This window comes from Triplophysa rosa, linkage group LG15 (assembly GCF_024868665.1).
Source record: "Triplophysa rosa linkage group LG15, Trosa_1v2, whole genome shotgun sequence".
In the NCBI taxonomy this organism is placed as follows: Eukaryota; Metazoa; Chordata; class Actinopteri; order Cypriniformes; family Nemacheilidae; genus Triplophysa; species Triplophysa rosa.
Genome location: NC_079904.1, coordinates 4,527,113 through 4,550,376, shown reverse-complemented (window position 1 = coordinate 4,550,376; position 23,264 = coordinate 4,527,113). Strand labels below are relative to the sequence as shown.

The following is a 23,264-nucleotide window of genomic DNA, read 5'->3' as shown; positions in this document are numbered from 1 at the left end:
GAAAGAAGTGTAGACATGTTTGCTTTAAAGTCACAGCACTGATTTATAAATAAAATAAATGTAATTAATAATAACCAGTTATCTACATATTAGACATATAATAATATGTCATACAGTACAATATTTACAAATCACGTTTTATCAAATTGAGCATCTACATGAATTTAACATTGTTTTGTGTGTGCGTTTGAACGTTGTGAAAGATGCCTTTAGTGCCCTCTGCTGGGCAAAAAAACTAATACTACATAAACTAAGCACAGGATTTATTGTCATTAAGCATAACTGCATTTCATTTGTGGCTTACATCATACAATAGTGACATAGGCATTATGACCAGCTTAAAAAAAGTTATCCCTGAATAAATCACAGCATCTGATGGAACCATGAGAGCTTTCAAAATGATAAAAAAGGAATGACACTTCTCCACGATTAATTTTTCCTTCGCCATGAACAACATTTAAGAAATATCTGTGACAAGCACTTTAACATGATGAACGAATGAAACCACAAATGTTTGCAGAAATACATCAGACGACTAACCATTCCGATTCAGCGTACGGCAACATCGAACAGCAAGTAACACATACACACGATGGAAGGCTTTTAAACAAAACTAGCAAATATAATGTACAATTCTGTATTTACAAGAAGAAAATATGTCTCATGTTATTAAGCACTGATTCATCTCCTCTGGCTAAAATGTTACCAATGCATATCTTTACGATAAAAAAAAAAACACAGACGATGTGGTGTGGGCCTACTGTACAAGGACTGACAAGTTTTGTAAGATAAAAAAACGTCACTTACATCACCAAATGGAATGTATTTACTTTTTTGTGCAATAAAAGACAATTTGCCACTACGCATCAACATTCAGAGAAAAACACTCAAATGGAAAACATATAGTTTTAAAATAGGAAAGAAAGTGTTTTCATGACACTCAAAACAGCCGGCCTTTAAGGAAAACGATGAAAGCGAAGTCAAATTTAACAAAGTACGAAATGAACTTTGTAAATAGTTGAAAAACAAAACTTCATATGAATTGTTCTCATAGGAAACCGTTGTTTCTCACTGGTCCATATCTGACTGCCAATCATAGGTGGTCTTGATGTTGCATAGCACAGAGTGTAACAGTTGTTTGGTCAATGGGGCAAGAGTGGAGGCAGGTCACGTGAGAGTCTCGATTGTGGTCTGATCACGGCTGTGTCCATGTTGAATTATGACCCCTCTCCCTTCTGTTCCTCTGTGGTCTCTTTAGGTGGATCGGATGAGGATGAGCTCTCTCCTCCCTGTTCTCCATCATCTGTTTGGAGACGAAGCATAATGTGTTCGAATGCAATATATTGTTTTTAAATATTATAGAAATAGTTTACATGAAAACTTATGTTGTTAAAACCTGTATGGTTACTTTAAAGTGTTGTTGCCTGAACCTGCAAGATTATTTCACAGAAGAAAGCAGGTCATATTGCTTTAAAACGATATGGAGGTATTCACACAATTTACATTTCTAGGTGAAAAGTCCTTTAAACACACTTTTCCAAAACATAAGGAACACAACTACAGTGGTCAAATTGATGACTTTACCCTTTATTCAAATATAAAAAAAGAGATTTATTAAACATTTTGCATGCATGTTGTGTTTGGAGTGTAAACTGAAGCTATAGGTGAAGAATTTAAGTTGGCTTGGCAAAAATGACACGCATACACAAAGCATATTAAGTCAAGCCCAATGAGAATGACTTAACATAAAACAAGAGAGAAACAAACGAAGAGTTTGTTTCTCAATTTGCCAAAACAAATGTTGAAATGTTTTTAACATTTTCAAAAATCACGTTTTATTGTGCATTCCAATTCCAAAACAGCAAACGAACACAATAAACACATGATAAGATGATAAAAAACATAATTTTTAAGAATGTTTAAAGAAATTTAGAGTTTTCTGTTTTGGCAAATAAACTCTGCACATATTAATAACTTGTCAAAATGTAGTCAATGTATGCCTCATTTGTTGATAGATTTTTATTCTTCTATGCATTTTTGGTTGTATTAGAATAAAATAATTTATTCAAATAAACAACAAAGTTGTGTTACCTTCATTACCATACACTTCATATTTAATGCTACATAAAGTTTAAAAGAACCCAAAATGAGAGGAAGCTCATTTTGTACCTTTTGTAGTGGTCACATAAAAATGACCACTAGAGGGCAGAAGAACCCGTTCACCCCTCAAAAGGACCAAGTTACATCATCACATCACATCTGCTAGACAGCAAGTCCATATATCAATGAAAGTGTCATGTATGTTTGGACATATATCAGCTTTCTGTACTGCACATGAAACATTTACAATGATCATGTGACAGCGTTAAACATCATGTCAGAAGTGGACAAGAACATTCAGTTTTACCATCAATTCTCTACCCTTTAAAAAGAACTGTGGTTAAATATTTCACATTTGGGTCAAAGACCCCTTTGATGTCCCCATCAAAAAATTTTTACAAAAGTGATTTTATGTCCATAGAAAGCACTTTATAAGTAAAATGTCTACTTTATGGTTTTTAAGTTTTTGGAGAATAAAATGTCAAAATTTGGTTGCATTGTCATTCAGTGTAACACAATATTTATGTACAAATTCAACATGCTTGTTCTGACTTGTACATATTAAAATATATAAAAGAATAAGGGAGCATATTACATTTTATTGTGCTTTAAATAAGTTAAAAAATCTTATTGACAAATGGGCAAAACCTGGGATTGTGGCAATGTTTAAAAAATGTAAAATTACAACTAATTAGCATTTGGGGTGAAAGTAATTAGTCTTTTAATATGTCATAAATTGATTTTTGTTGTAAATATGCCTGACAAGATTGTTACACTGAATGAAATTTTAGTGAGCGTCTTCTGTAAATCATGGAAAAATTTATTTTTTGCTCAGAAAAACAAAAACGCAATTAAATTAAACAGAAAACGTTTTCATTTTTTTAACAACAATAATTTAAAGCAGTATTACACTTCATTTTAGGTGGATATATAAGGTCAATTCTCCTTAAAGGGATACCCCACCAAATTATTTTTCACCTTCATGCCATTCAAATCTGTACATGACGTTTTTTCTGTGGAACACAAAATAATTTTCTTTTTTGGGGTGAACTATCCCTATGCATTTATTTTTCTATTTAAAGGAGTAGTTCACTTTCAAAATAAATGTTCATGATCATTTACTCACCCCCATGTCATCCAAGATGTTTATGTATTTGTTTCTTTACTCGAAAAGAAATTAAGGTTTTTGATGAAAACATTCCAGGATTTTTCTCCATATGGTGTACTTCAATGGACTCCAAACGGCTGAAGGTCAAAATTACAGTTTCAGTGCAGCTTCAAAGGGCTTTAAACGGTATCAGACGATGAATAAGGGTCTTATCTAGCGAAACGATCGGTCGTTTTCAAAAAATAAATAAAATGTATATGCTTTATAAACACAAATGCTCGCCTTGCTCTGTTCTGCGATGTGCGTTCATGACTTCACGTAATACGTACTTTTGTTGAAAAGGTCACGCTTGACGTAGGCGGAAGTACCGAGTCAGTGTTTACAAGTTGAACGTGCCAGTTTTCAACGTAATTACGTATTACGTACCGTTTGGAGTCCATTGAAGTGCACTACATGGAGAAAAATCCTGGAATGTTTTCATCAAAAACCTTAATTTCTTTTCGACTAAAGAAACAAATACATAAACATCTTGGATGACATGGGGGTGAGTAAATTATCATGAACATTTATTTTGAAAGTGAACTACTCCTTCAATACACCAACATTCAAACATTTTTAATTGTGTCATACTTTTTGGAGTCACTCTGCAACAAGCCTGTCTGATCAGAAGATATGACCAGCACATGACGTACCTCCTACCGAAAGCTCGGCTAGTTTATTAGGCAGGTCATCGGCTCCACGACCAGCCGTGGAACCTAAAATGTCTGGCAATGCATTCCTCCGGCCAGTCCTGCCCGTGGCTGCAAAGTCGGAGACGACAGGTTCCACATCAGTCATCTCTGGCGGTCTTCATAACATCATCTGCAAAAAAGAAAGACAGCCGGATTAAAACACACTTCTAGATGTCTAGATAACAATAAGTAGTTTCCATTTTCGTTATCTTATGTTTTGCATGGTTCACCTACAATAAACATCCTAAAAATCATTAGTCAACCTCACGTCATTTTAAACTTGCATGATTTTGTACATCAACTTAAAACCAACAGTGATGGCAAACTATGTAAGCGTGAGATAGCATCACCCTAGGCAATGACCATATGCCGACCGAGTGAGCAAGCACTATGGAGCGATTGATTTACTCTGTCCTCCGTCATAGTCACATCTGCAAAGACACATCTACAAGTTTCTGTACCTGCTCGCCACCCACGACACCCGAGCTCGCACAAAAACAGCCCTTCGGCTTCCTCTAATTCCTCATTGCACTTTTATTTAAAGTCCCAACATTCCTTCCACCACACTTTACGTGATGGATTGAAATCTGGCCAGCATCCCTACTGAGATATACACTGTGTCAATGTGGATTGCAAATAACATTCATTGTGTTGGCAGCTCAAGAGTTTCCAAACTGCTTGGCATAGCCTTCAAACAGCAGACCCACTTGGCTGGCCTTTATTTCGAGTGTTTGGAGTGACGTTCGTTGAATCAGTCCTGACTGTGCATGTGTAAGACCTCTGTATGAAACACCACCAGAAAGTGCATGTAAATGTAAATGTGGTTGCAGATTTGACTGACAAATCGCACAACCAATGGGTCTTTTATGCTTCTAAGCCTTATCAGATAAGAATGCAAAATTACAGAAGGGTAGTTGACAAATATACCATACATGTGTCCTATGGTGTGACATACTGTAGCAAAAAAGTAGAAAACAAACTGTTAATATGTTATTTTTATATTATTAATATTTATAATATAAAATAGCATAAGGAGATTTCTCTTCATTGTTATTTTTTTTCTTAATTTTTGCTGTCAAACCATACATTTACACATTTATTTGTCAACTACTCAAAAACTATTTTAGCTTTTAGCGATTTTAGCTTTTAGTATTATCTGTGGCAGTTTATATACAGTGTCATATATGAAAACCAATAAAGCGATTCTACAATATACTCATAATTTATATATATATATATACACTCACCTAAAGGATTATTAGGAACACCATACTAATACGGTGTTTGACCCCCTTTCGCCTTCAGAACTGCCTTAATTCTACGTGGCATTGATTCAACAAGGTGCTGAAAGCATTCTTTAGAAATGTTGGCCCATATTGATAGGATAGCATCTTGCAGTTGATGGAGATTTGTGGGATGCACATCCAGGGCACGAAGCTCCCGTTCCACCACATCCCAAAGATGTTCTATCGGGTTGAGATCTGGTGACTGTGGGGGCCATTCTAGTACAGTGAACTCATTGTCATGTTCAAGAAACCAATTTGAAATGATTCGAGCTTTGTGACATGGTGCATTATCCTGCTGGAAGTAGCCATTAGAGGATGGGTACATGGTGGTCATAAAGGGATGGACATGGTCAGAAACAATGCTCAGGTAGGCCGTGGCATTTAAACGATGCCCAATTGGCACTAAGGGGCCTAAAGTGTGCCAAGAAAACATCCCCCACACCATTACACCACCACCACCAGCCTGCACAGTGGTAACAAGGCATGATGGATCCATGTTCTCATTCTGTTTACGCCAAATTCTGACTCTACCATTTGAATGTCTCAACAGAAATCGAGACTCATCAGACCAGGCAACATTTTTCCAGTCTTCAACTGTCCAATTTTGGTGAGCTCGTGCAAATTGTAGCCTCTTTTTCCTATTTGTAGTGGAGATGAGTGGTACCCGGTGGGGTCTTCTGCTGTTGTAGCCCATCTGCCTCAAGGTTGTGCGTGTTGTGGCTTCACAAATGCTTTGCTGCATACCTCGGTTGTAACGAGTGGTTATTTCAGTCAAAGTTGCTCTTCTATCAGCTTGAATCAGTCGGCCCATTCTCCTCTGACCTCTAGCATCAACAAGGCATTTTCGCCCACAGGACTGCCGCATACTGGATGTTTTTCCCTTTTCACACCATTCTTTGTAAACCCTAGAAATGGTTGTGCGTGAAAATCCCAGTAACTGAGCAGATTGTGAAATACTCAGACCGGCCCGTCTGGCACCAACAACCATGCCACGCTCAAAATTGCTTAAATCACCTTTCTTTCCCATTCTGACATTCAGTTTGGAGTTCAGGAGATTGTCTTGACCAGGACCACACCCCTAAATGCATTGAAGCAACTGCCATGTGATTGGTTGATTAGATAATTGCATTAATGAGAAATTGAACAGGTGTTCCTAATAATCCTTTAGGTGAGTGTATATATATATATATATATATATATCACACACAAACATACATACAGTAAACAAAAAAAACCTTTATTCCAGAGTAAATACAAACAAAATCCATACAGCCTACCCGACCGAATCCATTATTATAAATTAGATGGCTCTACTGCAGTTTAATCATTACATTTTCCCATCAATTTCCAACGCTGCCTCTCTCGCCTCCTCTACCAGAATCAAAACATCACTTTTGCTAATGAAATCCATTCAGATTGATTTAAGATGACATATCGTTACACATTCTGACCAGCAGAGGGCAACTCACAGATTTTTCCACATTTGTAACACTGTCTTTGTTTTGCTATTGATATTGATAATTATAGATCTGTTGTGCATTAGTGAATTTGAGTCCAGTGCACCTTAGATTTCCCGTCCATAGCAACTGTTGCCACATTCTTGTTTTCACTCCCGTAAACACACGCTGTCATGATTAATTAATGCTACAGAAATCAAACTGTATCTCAGCTCTTTTCAAATGTTACTCTCCCTGAGTGTGACAAGAATACTTTTAACATTGACAATGTTACACACTTGTCCACTGAACCCAAAACCTTAAAGGGACAGTTTTGTCATCTATTCACCCTCATGTTGTTCAAAATCTGTATATGATTATATGTGAAACACAAAAGAAGATATTTTGAGAAATGTCTCAGTGGTTTTGTGTCCATACAGTGGAAGTAAATGGGGCCCAATGTTGTTGGGGCACCCACATTCTTCAAAATATTTTTTTTAGTGTTCTGCAGAAGAAAGAAAGTCGCACAGGTTTGAAATGACATGATGAGTAAATGATGAAAGAATTGGGTGAACTATCCCTTTAACCTGTTGTCTAACCACAACACTAATGGTGACTAAACAACAGATGGTGCTTGATCATAAATACGGCTGCATCTATTTATAGCTTCACCTGTGGCAGAAATGCTCCGGTCCGTCTGCTTTAGTTCCTGGGATCAGACGGCACTAAAATCGATGCACATCTTGACAATGAATGTCACTACAATCTCTTCTACAATGTGTAAGCCAGCTCTGTGCACAAAGCCAAGCGATGACACACTATCGGAGACCCTACGGCTGGAAATGACATCACCCGCCAGCGGGCCACCAGCACTGATAATTGATGTTTTTTTCCTTGCAGAAGATGCCAGCTGGCTGGTCCAACCACCCTGAAAGAAACCACCACAGAATAACATCTCAGCATGCCGTTGATGGGTTTTGGGTGAGATATCGTGTGCATGGGGAGCTGCAGTGTTTTCATTGGTTGCTTGAGCCCTCTTGACTCCATTATGCAACTAAACCTCTGGCTGTTCTGGGAGTCCAAGGCTCCCGGACAACAGAGCAAACGGCAAGATCCAAGCCTGGGCCAAAGATGCTCTGCTTCGTGGCAGTTTTCTCAATTGAGGAAAGGTTTACCACCTGAGCCAATGCACGGGCGCCCGGTGACAAAAATGAGCACAGGGGACGCCAAACATTCCACAAGGTCGTGCCCTGGACTGATCTCTGCAACAGAGCTTGCAGCATACACACCTGTTCCCGTCTCAGTAGAGACAATTAACATGTTTACCAGTCACAGTATGGTTTCTCAGAGAGGTCTGGTCAAACAGTCCAAAACACCTCTTGAGTCATGACTCATGTCCTAGAGAAGCACAACTACCTGAGTAAATTAAATTGACAATACAGAGTAGTGTAGCTCCAAATCCATCCAAAAAATTAAGAGACCGTTCCAAATTTTCGTTTATTCAGCATTTCTAGATGTATTGTGGTCATTCCAGTTGAGTGTCTGTTACATTTCAACAAAATCAAACCTCAAGAGTGACATAAAATCATCCGACAGCATGACAGACACATCATCAAATAATTTTGAACTTTTCCCAAATATATATATATATTAGGGCTGTCAAATGATTAATCGTGATTAATTGCATCCAGAATAAAGGACATATGTCTACTGTGCATATTCATTCTGTATTTATAAATACAAACACATGCACAAGTATACATATTTAGGAAATATTTACATGTATTTATTTATATTTACCAATAATTGAAATGATATATAAATATTTGTTGTTTTTTAGATTTTTCTTAAATATATGCATGGATGTGTATGTGTTAATAAATACAAAATTATTATGCACAGTACAGAGATATATATTATGTAAACACAAACTTTTATTCTGGATGCGATTACTCGCGATTAATCTTTTGACAGCCCTAATATATATATATATACAGTATATATGACTGTTGTATTGCTTAAAAGTGAATATGAACTTTTCTTTGCAGTATTTGAGGTCTGAAACCTGTTTCTCCAGTTTCATTTTCTGCAAATAAATGCAAATAGAAACAATATTTGTATTTGTATTTGGGAGAAATATTGTTTGAAATATTGCACAGAAACAAAAATGATCAGTTTAGCTAAATGCATACCTATAAATAGTAAGTTCAGAAAAACTGAAAATAAATTGTATTTTAATTTTTGTTCCACCGCTTTATATCCATACATATAATCCTTTATATATACAGTATAAATAAATCCAATTGATATAACAAGAGGTGTAACAGAGGTCTAGTGTGACAGGAAATGATGTCATAATTGCAGGGCCAAGCAAAAAAATGCTTCCATTCAGCATGTAACCCAGGTGTTAAATTCATACAGAACTATGCTAAATATAAACAGCATTCCTGTAAATGTCAGCGCAAACAAGGTTAATCCAGTCTTAATCCATGTACAGCTCAGTAACAAGCTTTAAAAAAAAAGCAAACACTTCCTAATTTCCTTTCTCTATGCTAACAGCTAATGTTCATCCTTTGTCAGTCAATCTGTACTTCAATTCAAGAAAATATAATGTTCTTCCGTCTCATTGACAACACTACAAACAGAAGGAACCCGAAAATGTAAATGTTAACATTCGCAATTAAATTCAATCTCCATGTATTACACGTCTATTTTTAGGACGCTGTTATGGCAGAGATGGATTTCCACTATTTACAAACATGAATGTAACAAACTAAAAATAATCTAAAATGTTTTTATGCAGATTTTTACTTCGATTTGTACGACTGTAAATGTTTCATCTTTTAACCAAACAAAACTCCTGTTTAGCAGTGTACTTCACTTAAGTGCGGGCAGATCAAAGCATTTAAAATAATAATCAAGTGCACTCAACATCAAATCAGTATTTAACCTCCTGATTTGCATAATGAAGCATACTTTTCCGCTGTGATTGCTTGTTGAAAATGCATTTCAGTTTTTTACAGGGTGACTAGAATAAAGGCTTATGAATATAAATCAATAAAATTAACATTCAATTGATTAACGTTTATGACAGCTATTCAATTTAAGCACAGAAAAAGCATTTCCCACAAACAAGAACTATTGATTTTATATGTTTTTGTGCAAAAAAAAACCCTTTGGTTCTTTTTTTCAAGCCCTGTATGGCTGGACATTGGAGGTGTGTTGTTCCTCTGCTGTAAAAATGGAATTCTGTAAGAAACACTTTTAAAAGCATTGCTTTTAATGGCTAATTGCAGTGGTCTTGGAAACCGAACGAAATCACAAAGTCAGACTCGGAGAGAGAGAAAGAGATGCCGAGGCGTGCTATGCACCAGTCTCCCAGCTCCTAGCATTTAAAGGTTTTGTCTATTTACTCACTCATCTGTTCAGCCTGTCTAATGACGTTAATGGCACACTATCTGCCAATCAATACAGCCCAGAACAATGTGGCAGATGACCTACGGATGAATGCGCTACTGCGATAAGCCTTATGAGGAAGCAATTCGATGGTGCTGAAAGTGTGCCGACGCGTTTATTTTCATGCATTTCGTCCTTTCTTGGATTCTTCGAGGTCACACAATGGAGGGACACAGCAAGCAATTTACCAAGAACAATGACCTGAGGCTGACCATACAGAATGAAGGGACTGTATCACTGGGTTTGGGAGGATTGTCAATATTTGCATGGGGAGCACAAATGCATCACTCATTTTAAGTTAGTTTTTAGGCGGACCACCTGAGAAGCCAAAGACAGAATAACATCCTAATAAAAACACTGCATTCACATCCCATAAAGAGAACACAAAGGCTTTATTTCTGAAGTATCCTGCCACTTTAAACTACTAATGGAAGTTATCAATATACGTCAAACAGCTTCGAGACGACCGCAATCATCATTTATCATCATTATTGAATCTGCAAAGCATGTACCAGCAGAAAATATATTACATTTGATCTTCATTACCCACATCCATCTATTGTTGTGACATCTAACATGGGACCAAGGATAGATTATAAAGGGGGCCATACAGCATGACTGACAGGGCTCCACCCGCAATTGCAAAATTATATTCAGTAGATATGTGAATGTGCTTGCTTGTGTGCTAATAATATAAAAATACACTAAAATATTACAATACAAATAACATGGAAGCTAGACAATTGCAACAATGCTTGTTTTCTAAAAACCAAACGATCTTACATTTATAAAGCTTTATAATGATTTATTTTATGGTACAAATAACTGGAATAACAGCTTAAAATATTGTGTAAACCAACCTATAAATTTAAGCCAAACCAACAAAAGCCAACTAAAGGTTTTTGTAAAATGTAAAACTTAAAATTGCAGTGCATCATTTTTGCAACCTTTAAAAAATATATATATATATTTTAAATTGGGTGCATTTGGTTGCATTTTATTATTTTTACATACCTGATTAACTTAACCGTACACTTCATTCATTTCTTTTGGTCTCTAGCTGGCAAGACGACTATTTTACAGGCAAAGCAGAATGCACTAACAGAAAGGATGCAAAGCGCAGAGAGTTGTTTCGATAAAGTTACCTGCTGTAATTCATGGGTGAAACGCAGAGCAGAGAGAGGAGGGTTGGGTTTTCAAGAGGATGCTGCCCTGAGGCCTCGCAGGACCATAAACCATCATTGCATTGGACATAACCATCAACGACCTAGAGCAGCCGAGCTAATAGAACATTGATTTGGGTAACAGTGCCAATCCTGCTGTGGAACAGATAAAACCCAAGCAGCTTCTCAAGCATGGATGCTGACCTCTGAACAAGCTTACTACGGGTCTCAGGACTCAGTACGCGTTTCTGTTCTCAGGAGGCTTATATTGACACAGATAAGTGGATGAGGAGCGAGTAGTAGATCTGTAACAGTATAGTCATTATAGAGACTTCATATTTCTGCCTTAAAGACACTTGCCACTGTGCATCATACACTAAGCGTCTTATAGGCCTGGGTGGTATGATGGCATTTACCTTTAGTTCCTGCGAACAAAAGGTCAGATTTCCTTCATCCCACAGAAACACTCAAGACAAGCTTTGGATCATTCTTAAAGCATGCTGGGATATCATGGATCATTGAGAGCTGGAGTGTATCATCTCATTAAACCGAAAGGGGGACGTGGCATCACATGAACATTTTTTTTACTTTTCACTAGAAAAATGTTATTTTAAATAAAAAAAATATGCTAAGGTAAAATGGTCTTGGACTTTTGAACCACACAGCTAGCTTGACTGCTTTATCTTACACGTATGTCAACAGAGATTAGTTGTCTTCTGTTACCAAGCAACGGCTCACATCATTTACTGTAAATATATAGCAGAACAGATACCACTGATATTTTTACACCCATTCCAGATTTATAATTCGCTTGTACAAATTATTTTATTATTTGGTTTGCATCAGTCAAGTTCCACTTAAAAATGAACTAGAATCAAATGAAAATATCCCTAAGGTGTCCATGTTTGTGTTAGTCAGCTAATGTTCATAGACCATTATTCGGTTTTTAAATCAATACAGAGATAAAAAATGTATCCAAAAATACTTTACAGGTGTTTATTTTATCCCAACAATATAAACAGCATAATTACCGCAGTTAAATGACGTAATGTATAGACGGTTTAATCGGATGCACGCACCTGGCCCGAGGTTAACTTCTGGTCTGTGTTTTTTGATCGGTCTGGCTAGTGGCTAATAATATAACTATTTGTATTTTAATCAATTTATATTCATTTATTGTATAAAAATTGCAATAAATAAACAATTCGTTGAATTTAATAAATAAACAATTTGCTGAATGGGTCGTGTAACTTTGTCGAATTTAAGTTTAGCCACGTAACGGTTCTTCTACTGGTAACCCAAAATAAAACTGGCTAGACATACGTTTACGTTCACACCAAATGCGAACAATTACTTTACACGCTCTTTATTACTCGCGGGAAAAGTTCGTTATGACAAATATTTTCAACCTTTGCGGAAGACGATATTGACGTGCGTTAGCGGTAATCGCGCCGCCCGATTCGCGTCATTCAGACCGCCTGGCGCGTGTTCGCGTCTGTACGTGTCTTTGCATTGACTTTGTATGTAATTTACCCAGTGTTACACTGGGTTCGCGAGTAAATTACATACAAAGTCAATGCAAAGACGCGTATAGACGCGAACTCGCGGCAGGTACTGCGAATGTAACAAATTACATTCTTATGAATGTAATTCTTACGAATTTCCGCGAACGCGCGTCAATCTCGTCTTCCGCGAAGGTTTAAAATATGTGGAACGCAATTGTTCGCATTTGGTGTGAACCCAGCATTACTCGCAGAATACGTTTTTAGTCATACCGCCCACCCTTGTTTTAAAGGGTGTTAACTCCGTTAACTCCTCCCGTTTAACTGTCAGTCTGCCGCCAGTCCCGTTTCAAAATGCAACAGCTGTTTTTATACATCCAATCAAATCGCAGAGAAAGACGAAAGCCACGACCACAATTTTTCTCATTCAAAATTCCATTTCACTCGGAAATGCGTCAAAAAAATACAGAAGTAAAAACGATCGCAACTTCTGGTTCACGGGGACTTTAAGGTCACAACCTCATAACTTTGTGGGGAATGTGCGCCATAAATTCAGCTGAGTAGATTCCACCTCCACTTTTCATTGCCGTCACCATCATACAGCTGTAAAAATATGACCGCCGTGTGTAAATAATGGCCAAAATGCCTCTTTGAAGGCACACTGTGTTATTCCTGTTTGCTAACAATATTGCTCAGGATCCTTGAAATGAATTCTGAAGCACGAAAACAATTTTCTCAAGTTGAGTTTGCGTGGTCTTAACAAAATCTTTTTTATTTGTACATCGCTGTCCAGAATGCATACTGGTTTAAAAACACCATGATCACACTGTTCTGTTGTACATTTTAGAAACAGATACTGTACAATAAAGCGTAGACAGCTACTCCCTGTGGAGAATCTGGTTTGGAAGCCAATTAGCTAATATGTCATTTTTCAGGTCAACTTCCTGTCTGCCTTGTGAACAAGTACAGTCTGTTGGTCTTTTGGGTAAACCTGTTGGTAAATATTTTATATCAATAAGTATCAATAATGAATGCACTACATTTTTAATCAACATTCATCGCCATCGTCTTGGGTTTGCAATGCATTATGGGATTGCATCTCTGTAAACAAATCTCTTTAAGTTTGGCCAAATTGAGGTAGGTTAGAAGGCAGTATAAAATGACTGTCTTGGAACGGTCCTCGTTCGTTGAGTGCACGCCTGCGATGCCTGAAGTGTTGTCTAATGAAGTGGACAGCTTGCTAAGCTTTAGAACAAAGCTGCGACTTTATCGCCACATTATTGGAAAGCTAACCGAATTCTTCCATCTGTACACATACCAGGGGAGTGGCCATAAAAATATACATGATTCACACAGTGTGAAATAATGTGGTTTGGAACCGCTGGCTGTCGTGACTAATTAAAATGTTTTCTCACCGAATATTCATATAAGCCTGCGGTTCAACATACTCCACTTTATTCTTTAGGAATAACAGCAGCACAAATCTTAAGAACACTAGTTTTTGAGTGTAAGAGATTTATAAGCATCTTCAGAAGTGTTTGATGCATGGTGTTAATCTGGGCATTGTTCCTCCCGTGTCATTGGCTGAAGTGAAGCTCTAGTTCTCTGTTGTTTGTTTGTTCAGTTTTAGAATCGCAACTCTGGGAATATGGGACATACAAAGAGAGTTATTCAAAATTTTCAGCTTCAGCAAGAACTAATCCTGCCATGAGCGATTCAATTGAAATATGTTACCCACAATACACATTTCTGCAGAAGGAAGGGGATTTTATTTCTGCATGTTCTGTACTACTGTATATTAGTCCTAAATTATTAAATATCTCCAGTTGTGCCAGACCTAGTCTCATATAGCCGGACCTGCACAATGACTGACTGCAGGAAGTTTGGATTCCATAGCAGCATGTGGGCAATTCCACGCAAATGTCAATCTTAAAAGAACAGTTCACCCAAAAATGAAAATTCTGTCTTCATTTACTCACCCTCAAATCTATATACATTTCTTTGTTCTGATGAACACAGAGAAATATATTTGAAAGAATGCTTGTAACCAAACAGTTCTTGGCCACCATTGACTACAATAGTGGGAAAATTGCTTTATAAATCCTTTGTTCTGTTGAACACAAGAAAGCAAACAGTTCTGGGGCACTTTTGATACCATTGCTATTTTTCCTACTATGGTGGCCAAGAACTGTTCATTAGAACAAGGAAATTTATACAGATTTGGAACAACTCGAGGGTGAGTAAATGATGACAGAATTTTTATTTTTGGGTGAACTGTCCCTTTAAGATGAAGTTTTTTTTTTACCAAAGGTTTTCACCATACTGATAAGTCAAAAGTTAATATTTGGTGGCTTAAATACCCATAAGTCTCTCAAAGTTTTTAAAGAATCTTTTTGTGGTATTAAAGCACAATTTTCCAAGTGAATTGTCACATCCATTATGGTCCATATTCCTTATAAATTGGCAAATGAAAATGAAAATAAATATCTATCATATGTTCTATGAAGAGCCATGCATTCTCCATTTGTTGGGTAATATTGGTTCTGGTTCTATTGGTTTTAATTCACAGAAATTCTACAAAGTATGTGTTTTAAAATCTTTTGTCATATCGAACGCATGAATTCATCTCTTTTTTAAATAGAAAACTTGTGCATACACTCTTAATAAAAGGTGCTTCAAAAGGTTCTTCGATGCCATAGAAGAACTTTTTGGTTCCATGAAGAACCTTTAACATCTGCAGAACCTTTCTGTTTCACAAAAGGTTCTCTGTGGCGAAAAAAAGGTTCTTCAGATGATAAAAAAGTAAGAAAGAGATGGTTAAAGAACCTTTGGCTGAATGGCTCCTTGTGGAACCAAAAATGGTTCTTCTATGGCATCGCTGTGAAGAACCTTTTAAGCACCTTTATTTTTAAGAGTGTAGACTGATATTTTTCTGATGTCTGGATTCCATCATAAGGGGTTTAGTAAAACATAAACAGATGGTTCTATATATTGATAATAAATACATTCTTTGAGAATTTATATTTCAAGTTTCGACAGAAAATGTCACATCCGTGGACCTCGAACACACCAAATTTCTCTGTACGTTGTAATTAAACACCTTCAAAAAGGTCTACATGAGGTCTGATCCAATTCATTTAACCCAACACTCATTCACACGATACAACGCCTTCACGACACATCTGTGTTTGGAGAACAAAGCCAATTAGTGCAGCATTGTAAAGATGTCGCCAGCTATTCCCCTAGTCATCAGAGCTGTTTACTGCATCGAATCACATGTGTGGCCAAAAATAACATGAGCCAAGTCACATCCAATCACGCAGAGAGGATCAGATACATACTCAGCAGCAGTGATTTGAAGATGAACGGGAGGTTAGCCCAACAAAAAGGTTTCAATCTATTCCTATTTATAGCGGATGCCGGCAGCTGGGGGCAAAGCCCATACGTGTTGGATGGAAGAACAAAGCACAGATTACATGTGATTCATCGTCTCATGTTTAAAAGGCAAACCCCTGGTTCCCTGCACTGTGACTCCCCAGAGGACACTTTTCCCATTGGCTGTGTGCCTCCTCAAACAAAGATCTCACTCAGTGACGCACCATCAACGTGGGCTGGATGCTGCTGAAATACCAAAGAAGGGCAAAGTTGCATTTATCAGATTCTTTTTTCAGATGGTTTTTGTGAGGCTTTCAAAGACAAACATAATACTGAGACGGTGTGCTTTTACAATTGTAACATGTCTCATATATACAAATAAAGGTTTATGTAAATGAAAAAAATACTCAGTACACTTTAGCAATCCCATTCACACTATAAAAATGCTGGGTTACTGGGCAAAATACAGACAATCCCAAAGTCCATATTTGACCCAACCATGGGCTGAAACAACCTAGCATATTGCTGCTGTCCTTCTGAAACCTTGTATCTCCATATTTCTTATTTTTTTATCTCATAAATCATTATCATTAGCCACCCTTTATGTTTGTCACAGTTTTTATTTTGTGCAAATATCTAACCAATAGAAAGTATTAAAAAGTGTCAACTTTGACAACAAACTATTAATCGCTTAAACATTTCCTGAAAAATAATTTCCTGAATTTGGACGTACGAGGTTTTGTAAGGACAGCGACCATATGTTTTCCTGGTTTCCTGAAAACGCTCAAGAAACCTTATCAATGATTTTAAACCGCCAACTTAAACAAAAAGAGCCATTTGACTGACATCTCATTGGCTTTCTACAATCTTTCCAAGTTCAACCAAACTTGGTGACTCCAAAATAAACTATATGCTAATACAGCAGCAGCAATAAAGTGATGTACTCCCTTTGCTTTCAAAACAGATTAACATCAAAGCAACGAGCCCTTCAACAAAATTAAATCAATCCGAGTGCATTTACCTAAAGCTCTATTTAGCCAATCAATATACTGTATGCTTAGCTTAACAAATTCTCTCAAGTACCCAAATGAGTCCAAGGGAGTTTTTAATTTTCTGTCTTATCAGGATAAGTGTTTTTCTATGTGCCTTATTATTGGCTGGAAACGGTGTGTCTGAGGCTGTGACAAACCTTTTAAAGATTTATGACAGGCTGTATAATGAAGGGCACGAAGAGAAAGCGTGGAGATAAACTAAAACTGATCAATAACAACCCACCATAAGGAAGTGACACCTTCACAACCTCAGCCTGTGATTTAAAGCTCTAAAACTGCACCGATAGAGGTGAAATATAAGCAGATGACTCCCAAGATACACAATTATAAGTGCAACAGCTACTAAATCCTAAACTTAGATAGCAGTACAGCAGTTAAAAACCCAAACAGCCCATATTATAAAAAGCTTTGGCGGCATCTTGCTGGCTCCTCTGTGACGTTCCAAGCTTCATCTGATCTACTGACACCATCACAACCTTCAAGAAATAGCTGAAGAAGTCTTCTGCAAACAATTTATTGAACCACTCCCATAAACAGAAACACTTCTTAATAAACTACTGAAGACACTTTAATGCATTATCACATTAGTTCCTCCAAACATTTGAATCTCAGCATTGCTTTAGTCTGAACATTGTTGACTTTTACATAATAAGTGGCTTGTGATGATTCTCATTTGAACAAAAGCACCTGCTTAATGAGTCAATGTAACGGTAATGATAGGGTTCACGAACTCACCAGGCGTAGATGTGGTCACATTTTTGGAGTGACTTTCGTCATAGCTGAAAAGCAAAATAAAATAAGTCCAATGCAAACATGCAAAGGCTGCGGGATGTGAAGAACTGTGTAAATGCCAGACGTTCCGATTCGACCTGCAGTGTTTTCCGCCAAAACTAAATGTCAAACGCAGGACAAGCCTTTCTTAAGGCAGCATTGATCTGACTTTTACTACACTTCTCCTTACACGAATCCACACAATGTAGGTTTACAGCACACACATCGTACGATGCATGAAGATCCCATTCATAAATAATTCACATCTCTGAGGGTTCCAGTGTAAGATCGATAGCGAGGCATTATGAATGTGTCCTCTTATATTCCCATCACAGACAACTGAGTCGGTGCAAGCAAAGGTTTTATTCGAGTTGTAAAGCTTCACAACATGTCACAATCTGTTTTATTTATCTGACATATGGTACAGACGGCTAAGTGCAGACAAATAAAAGAGGCTGCTGTTGTGCAAGACGTTTTGTCAGGTACACTCTAAAAAAAAGCTGTAAAAATAGGGCACAATATACTGTATTAATATGAAGGAATTTTCTGTGTTCATTTTTACAGTTGTTTTACCTGTATTTTACATTTTGCACTGCATTCATTTGCATTTTAGCATTAATGGAAATGTCCGTAAAATAAAGGAAAATGTACTGGTAATTTTCTGCCAGTACTTTATCTGTTTTTTTACGGGATTTTTTTTACAGTGTAGCAGAGGACAGAGGCAAGCAAGCCTCTTTCCCTGGATTGATGCCGTTTATTTTTAGCTCCGACGATGACCGTGTCAAATCCGCATATTTAAGATGACAGATAACAGCAGGACCGTGTGCACTTTATAACCCTCTGCTTTTAGACTTTACACGAGCCTTGCTAAAGTACAGATTAAGCCGTATCTCCAGGACGCTGTGTGGTCTTTAAGACCTCACCCTGAAGAGGAACACCATGATGGACCACATACGGCGAGATGCACAATAGCCCACACGTCATTAGCGAATGTGCCGGTGCAAACCACCTCTGATCCATCAACGTCACAGTATTCTCACGCCGTTGGTTGAACCAACAATTCCATGTTGGGAATCTGCAAAGCAGACTTTATTATTGCAAAGTTTTACCATTACCTCACAAAGCAATTATATTACATTAGCAAGGGACTAAACCTTAAACTATAAATATACGAAAATATGCTGCAATGCATTTTGCTTTTTTATGAACATCATGCGTTATATCTCTCAATAGCTATACTGCAGCACTGTGTAGGCAACAGTTTAAAAGGGATTCTTATTCTTCCAATTTTTTCATCATTCTTTCATCATTTACTTATACTTATCTCCTTCCAAAATTGCATCACCTTTCTTCCTCTGCAGAATCCAAGAGAAGATATTTTGAAGAATTTTGGTAACCAGACATCATTGGCCACCATTGACTTCCATTGTATGGACACAAAACCACAGAGACATTTCACAAAATATCTTCTTTTGTGTACTTCAAAAGAAAAAGGCATATACAGGTTTTGGATTAGGAGTTGGATAAGGATGACAGAATTCTTGTTTGTGTGCAAACTATTCATTTAACCAATTACATAATGTGATTGTTTGTGACAGTCCGCATGAAGAAATGAATGGAGAGTTGAGCTCTCTTGAGATTTTGCCAGTGAAACACTAGAACAGAAGCTGTCATGGGTTTCACTATAGCCTTGATGATACTCTAAGGGGCTGAACAGAATGAATATCAGCTGTTAAAAGAGAGAGAGAGAGAGAGAGAGAGAGCGAGAGATGACACAGTTCCTCAAGGCTAAGTTTTGATCTGTTGCATATCGTCTAATCTTTTGAAGCACCTAATTTAAAAAAAACTACAAAGGGGTTATACTCTACATATATAGGACATATATATGAATTGGACCTACCATTGATCAGTAGTTTGTTATATTTTCACTTTTTACTTTTTTCATTTATATAAGACCATGTAGAATCATTGTATAATGACCAGTTTATAGCATACCACCTGCTCAACGCACCACCAAATAACAAAATAAATCGACCTGACACACTGATTTGAGCTGAAATAATTTTATAACGCGAGAATAAAAAGATCACAAAGTACTACAAGAGGCATTAAACTAGTGCAGTGAGAGTGTTTGGGGACAACGGTTAAAATAATGTGCGGTTTAGCTGTTATTATATAGAAGAATATTTGACCAATTAGAACTAAGAATTCCAGAGAGCCATGTTAAAAATCTTTTGGCAGTGTCTGAAATGTCTGAAAACTGTTCATAAAAAACAAACAAAACTAAACAGAAAAGCTGACAAAAATATCAATCAAATCACAAGCTGCCTTTGACTGGTATTGCATCATTGCTCAGTTTTGCCTCGCAAGAGTTCTAAACTCTTGTCATTTCAAACCTGTATGACTTTCTTCTGCAGAACACAAAAGAAGATATTTTGAAAAACGTGGTAACAGAAAACCGTTGGTCTTGCATTGGTTTTGTTTTCATACAATAGAAGTCAATGGGGACCAACGGTTTTTGGTTACCAACATGTTTCAAAATATCTTCTTTTGCGTTTTGCAGAAAAAAGAATAACACACAGGTTTAAAATGACAACAGGGTGAGTAAATGATAACAGAATTTTCGTTTTGAAGGTGAACTATTCCTTTAGTATTCAAATTCAATGCTTTTGATATAAAACCAGTGCAAAATGCTATTAACATACTCTGTCACTATCACAACAACATGAGCTAAATAGTAAAGGATCTAAATAATCTAAACCAACAGCATTCTGTAAAGACAATAGCTTTGCACACATATGTACACATATAGCCTAAAGAAATAAAATAAATCTGGGCATCAAATCTGCATTTCTGTTCTAACTGCTGCTTGTGACACAAGCGTGAAAACACAGAAGCAAGTGCGAATGCAGCGCTAGTACTAATGGAGAAAATAAACTGAGCCAAATGATATAGTCCCATGAGCACAATGAACTTCACCGGCCAGCAGACTTTGCTGCAAAGTTTCTGTTATCATCAACAAGGCCAATTAAAAATAGATTCTCCATGGGTGGCACCCAGCAGGAGATGCTCTTACTGTACCAACACACAACAGACAAACATCGTTTTGTGGTCGAGGAACATTCTGCTGTTTAGATTGACATATGTAGGGTCAGCTTCTTAATCATGAGGTCTGATGGCGTTTCGTAAATGAAAACATCTGCCTGTTTTCCATCCCATTTGACTTCAGCTTAATTCGTACACAAGGAATGAGAAATCTTAGTTGGATAGCTTTCATGCAAAAGTGTGAACCCACCTTTATAACATTTGAAACCCTTCTGAATTTCTATCTTCTGTCAAACAAAAAGAAAGTTATGTATAGCTGATATCCAAATTCCACCCTTTTCATTCAATGAACATGAACGATGACCACGACTGGCACAGAAATTGATGAAATTTTTAAATTCTGGGTGAACTATTCTTTTAAATCCTGCTTTTTCTGAGGGTACTTTTACAATGCAGATAACATTATATCAATGGGCTGATAATAAAATAACAGGCTTTGGAAACAACATCCTGCCCTCTGTCAATAAATCTCGCGAGGGTCATTAAGCTGTTCTGAGGAAAGATTGGCCCTATCAATGTGTAATTTCATGTGTGATTTAACCTCGCTGGAGACCCCTCTATTATCACACACCATAAACATGCCAGCCTTTTATTACCAGCAACCCCAATAAAATATACAAAAATAGCATCTTCAGTAACGATGGGAAAAGACCCTTACACCAGAACAAAATGTTGGCGCTATAATGGAAAGGACACTGTGTCCACTTGCATAAATGCCTCTTTTGGGAGTTGGAAACATAATGAAATGCTGTACCTCATAGGCAACTTTTAACATTTTAACTTACGTTAACATCAGTGTTCGATTTTTTTGCATGTAACAACAGCAAATGACTGTAAATGTCACACTATATGATTTGCATATCTTGGAGGCATGTAGACTGTGCTTGTGAAATTAAAAAGGAAATAAATTAAAGAGTTACGAAATTGCCTTAATAAAAGTTTAATTTGAACTTTATTCCCTTTTCCGCCAAAGAAAGATGTGATGCACTAAATAATATACAATTGCATATATATAGCTAAGATGCAAGACTTTACAACTATGAAGCAGATTTGCTGAAATTAAGCATAAAAAACATAGGGAGCACTGTATAATACGATTTTTAATCAAATAAGCATACTGTTATAATCAACAGATAAATATGAAACTACATCAGTTATTATTAAATGATCCATTTATATGCAAATGTATTTTCAGATTTCATCCCAATTCAAGGTCAGAGAGATTACATACAGTATACACCAAACATAAATTATGAAATAAAATAAATGCAATTTAAACCGTATTGTAGTTCAGTAAAGACTTGTTCTGGCATAACCCGTCCCTGAAACGATTATCCTTCGTTTATGACAATCTTTCATCAAGGTGGTTTTAGATAACATACAGTCTGTTGCTTAGTGAACTGGACAGGTAGGCTATATTGCATGACCATTTCCTACATGAACTGCAAATTACGCTCGAATGAGAACAATAGATTTTCCATATGAAAACAGAGATCGTTTAACTGCCATCCAAAACACGTGTTTTTATCCATTTCCCTTATTGTCGCGGTATTGCGTTTCATTCACATATACGCGTATTATTAAATGTACAGCTGTAACGCATCCGTGCGCATCTGGATACAGCAGGGCACAACTTCAAAGCGCATATGACGCTCTCCACAAACAGAGCGCGTATTACTGCTTTGTAACCTCTCACCGCATCCCTATAGCGCGCGTCAGCCGCTGTACTCACTCCGAATCCGAATCCGAGTTATCCAGGAGTCCACTCCGAATCAGTACCAACAAAGGCTATCCGAGAAGGGAACTCCGCTTATTGAGACCATCTTCGTCGTGACTCTCCTTCGCTCTGACACTGTCCACCGCGAGAGAGCAGTAGATCTGCCCCGCGCGCCGCTGACATCACACGAGAGCGCGCTGCGCCAGACGCTGGTACTCAAACGCAACCAGAAAAACAGAAGCATACGTTCGTTTGTTTTGTGCTGAAGAGTAGATCTCGCCTTTTATTTCACTTAGCATATAAGATGTCTCTTATTTTTAAATTTGTACATTTAAAAATGGTATTCTTTAACTTTATATTATACATAAATAAACCATGGGTTTGTGGCAAAAGTTAAAGAACCATGGTTTTTGGAGGACTCATTACCTTTTGTATTGTCATATTTTTGTATATCTTATATAT

General features: G+C 37.1%; 1 protein-coding gene across 1 annotated transcript; it reads right to left on the bottom strand.

Annotated features, from left to right (window-relative positions):
• Positions 1 to 201: 201 nt before the first annotated feature.
• pkib (protein kinase (cAMP-dependent, catalytic) inhibitor beta) lies at positions 202 to 22,973 on the bottom strand. The gene is made up of 3 exons (XM_057352998.1): positions 22,818 to 22,973; positions 3,901 to 4,069; positions 202 to 1,303 (listed from the first exon to the last, which is right to left on the bottom strand). The coding sequence occupies exons 2-3, from the start codon at positions 4,043 to 4,045 to the stop codon at positions 1,218 to 1,220; spliced, it is 231 nt and encodes a 76-aa protein (XP_057208981.1). The 5' UTR covers positions 4,046 to 4,069; positions 22,818 to 22,973; the 3' UTR covers positions 202 to 1,217.
• Between the last annotated feature and the right edge of the window lie 291 nt (positions 22,974 to 23,264).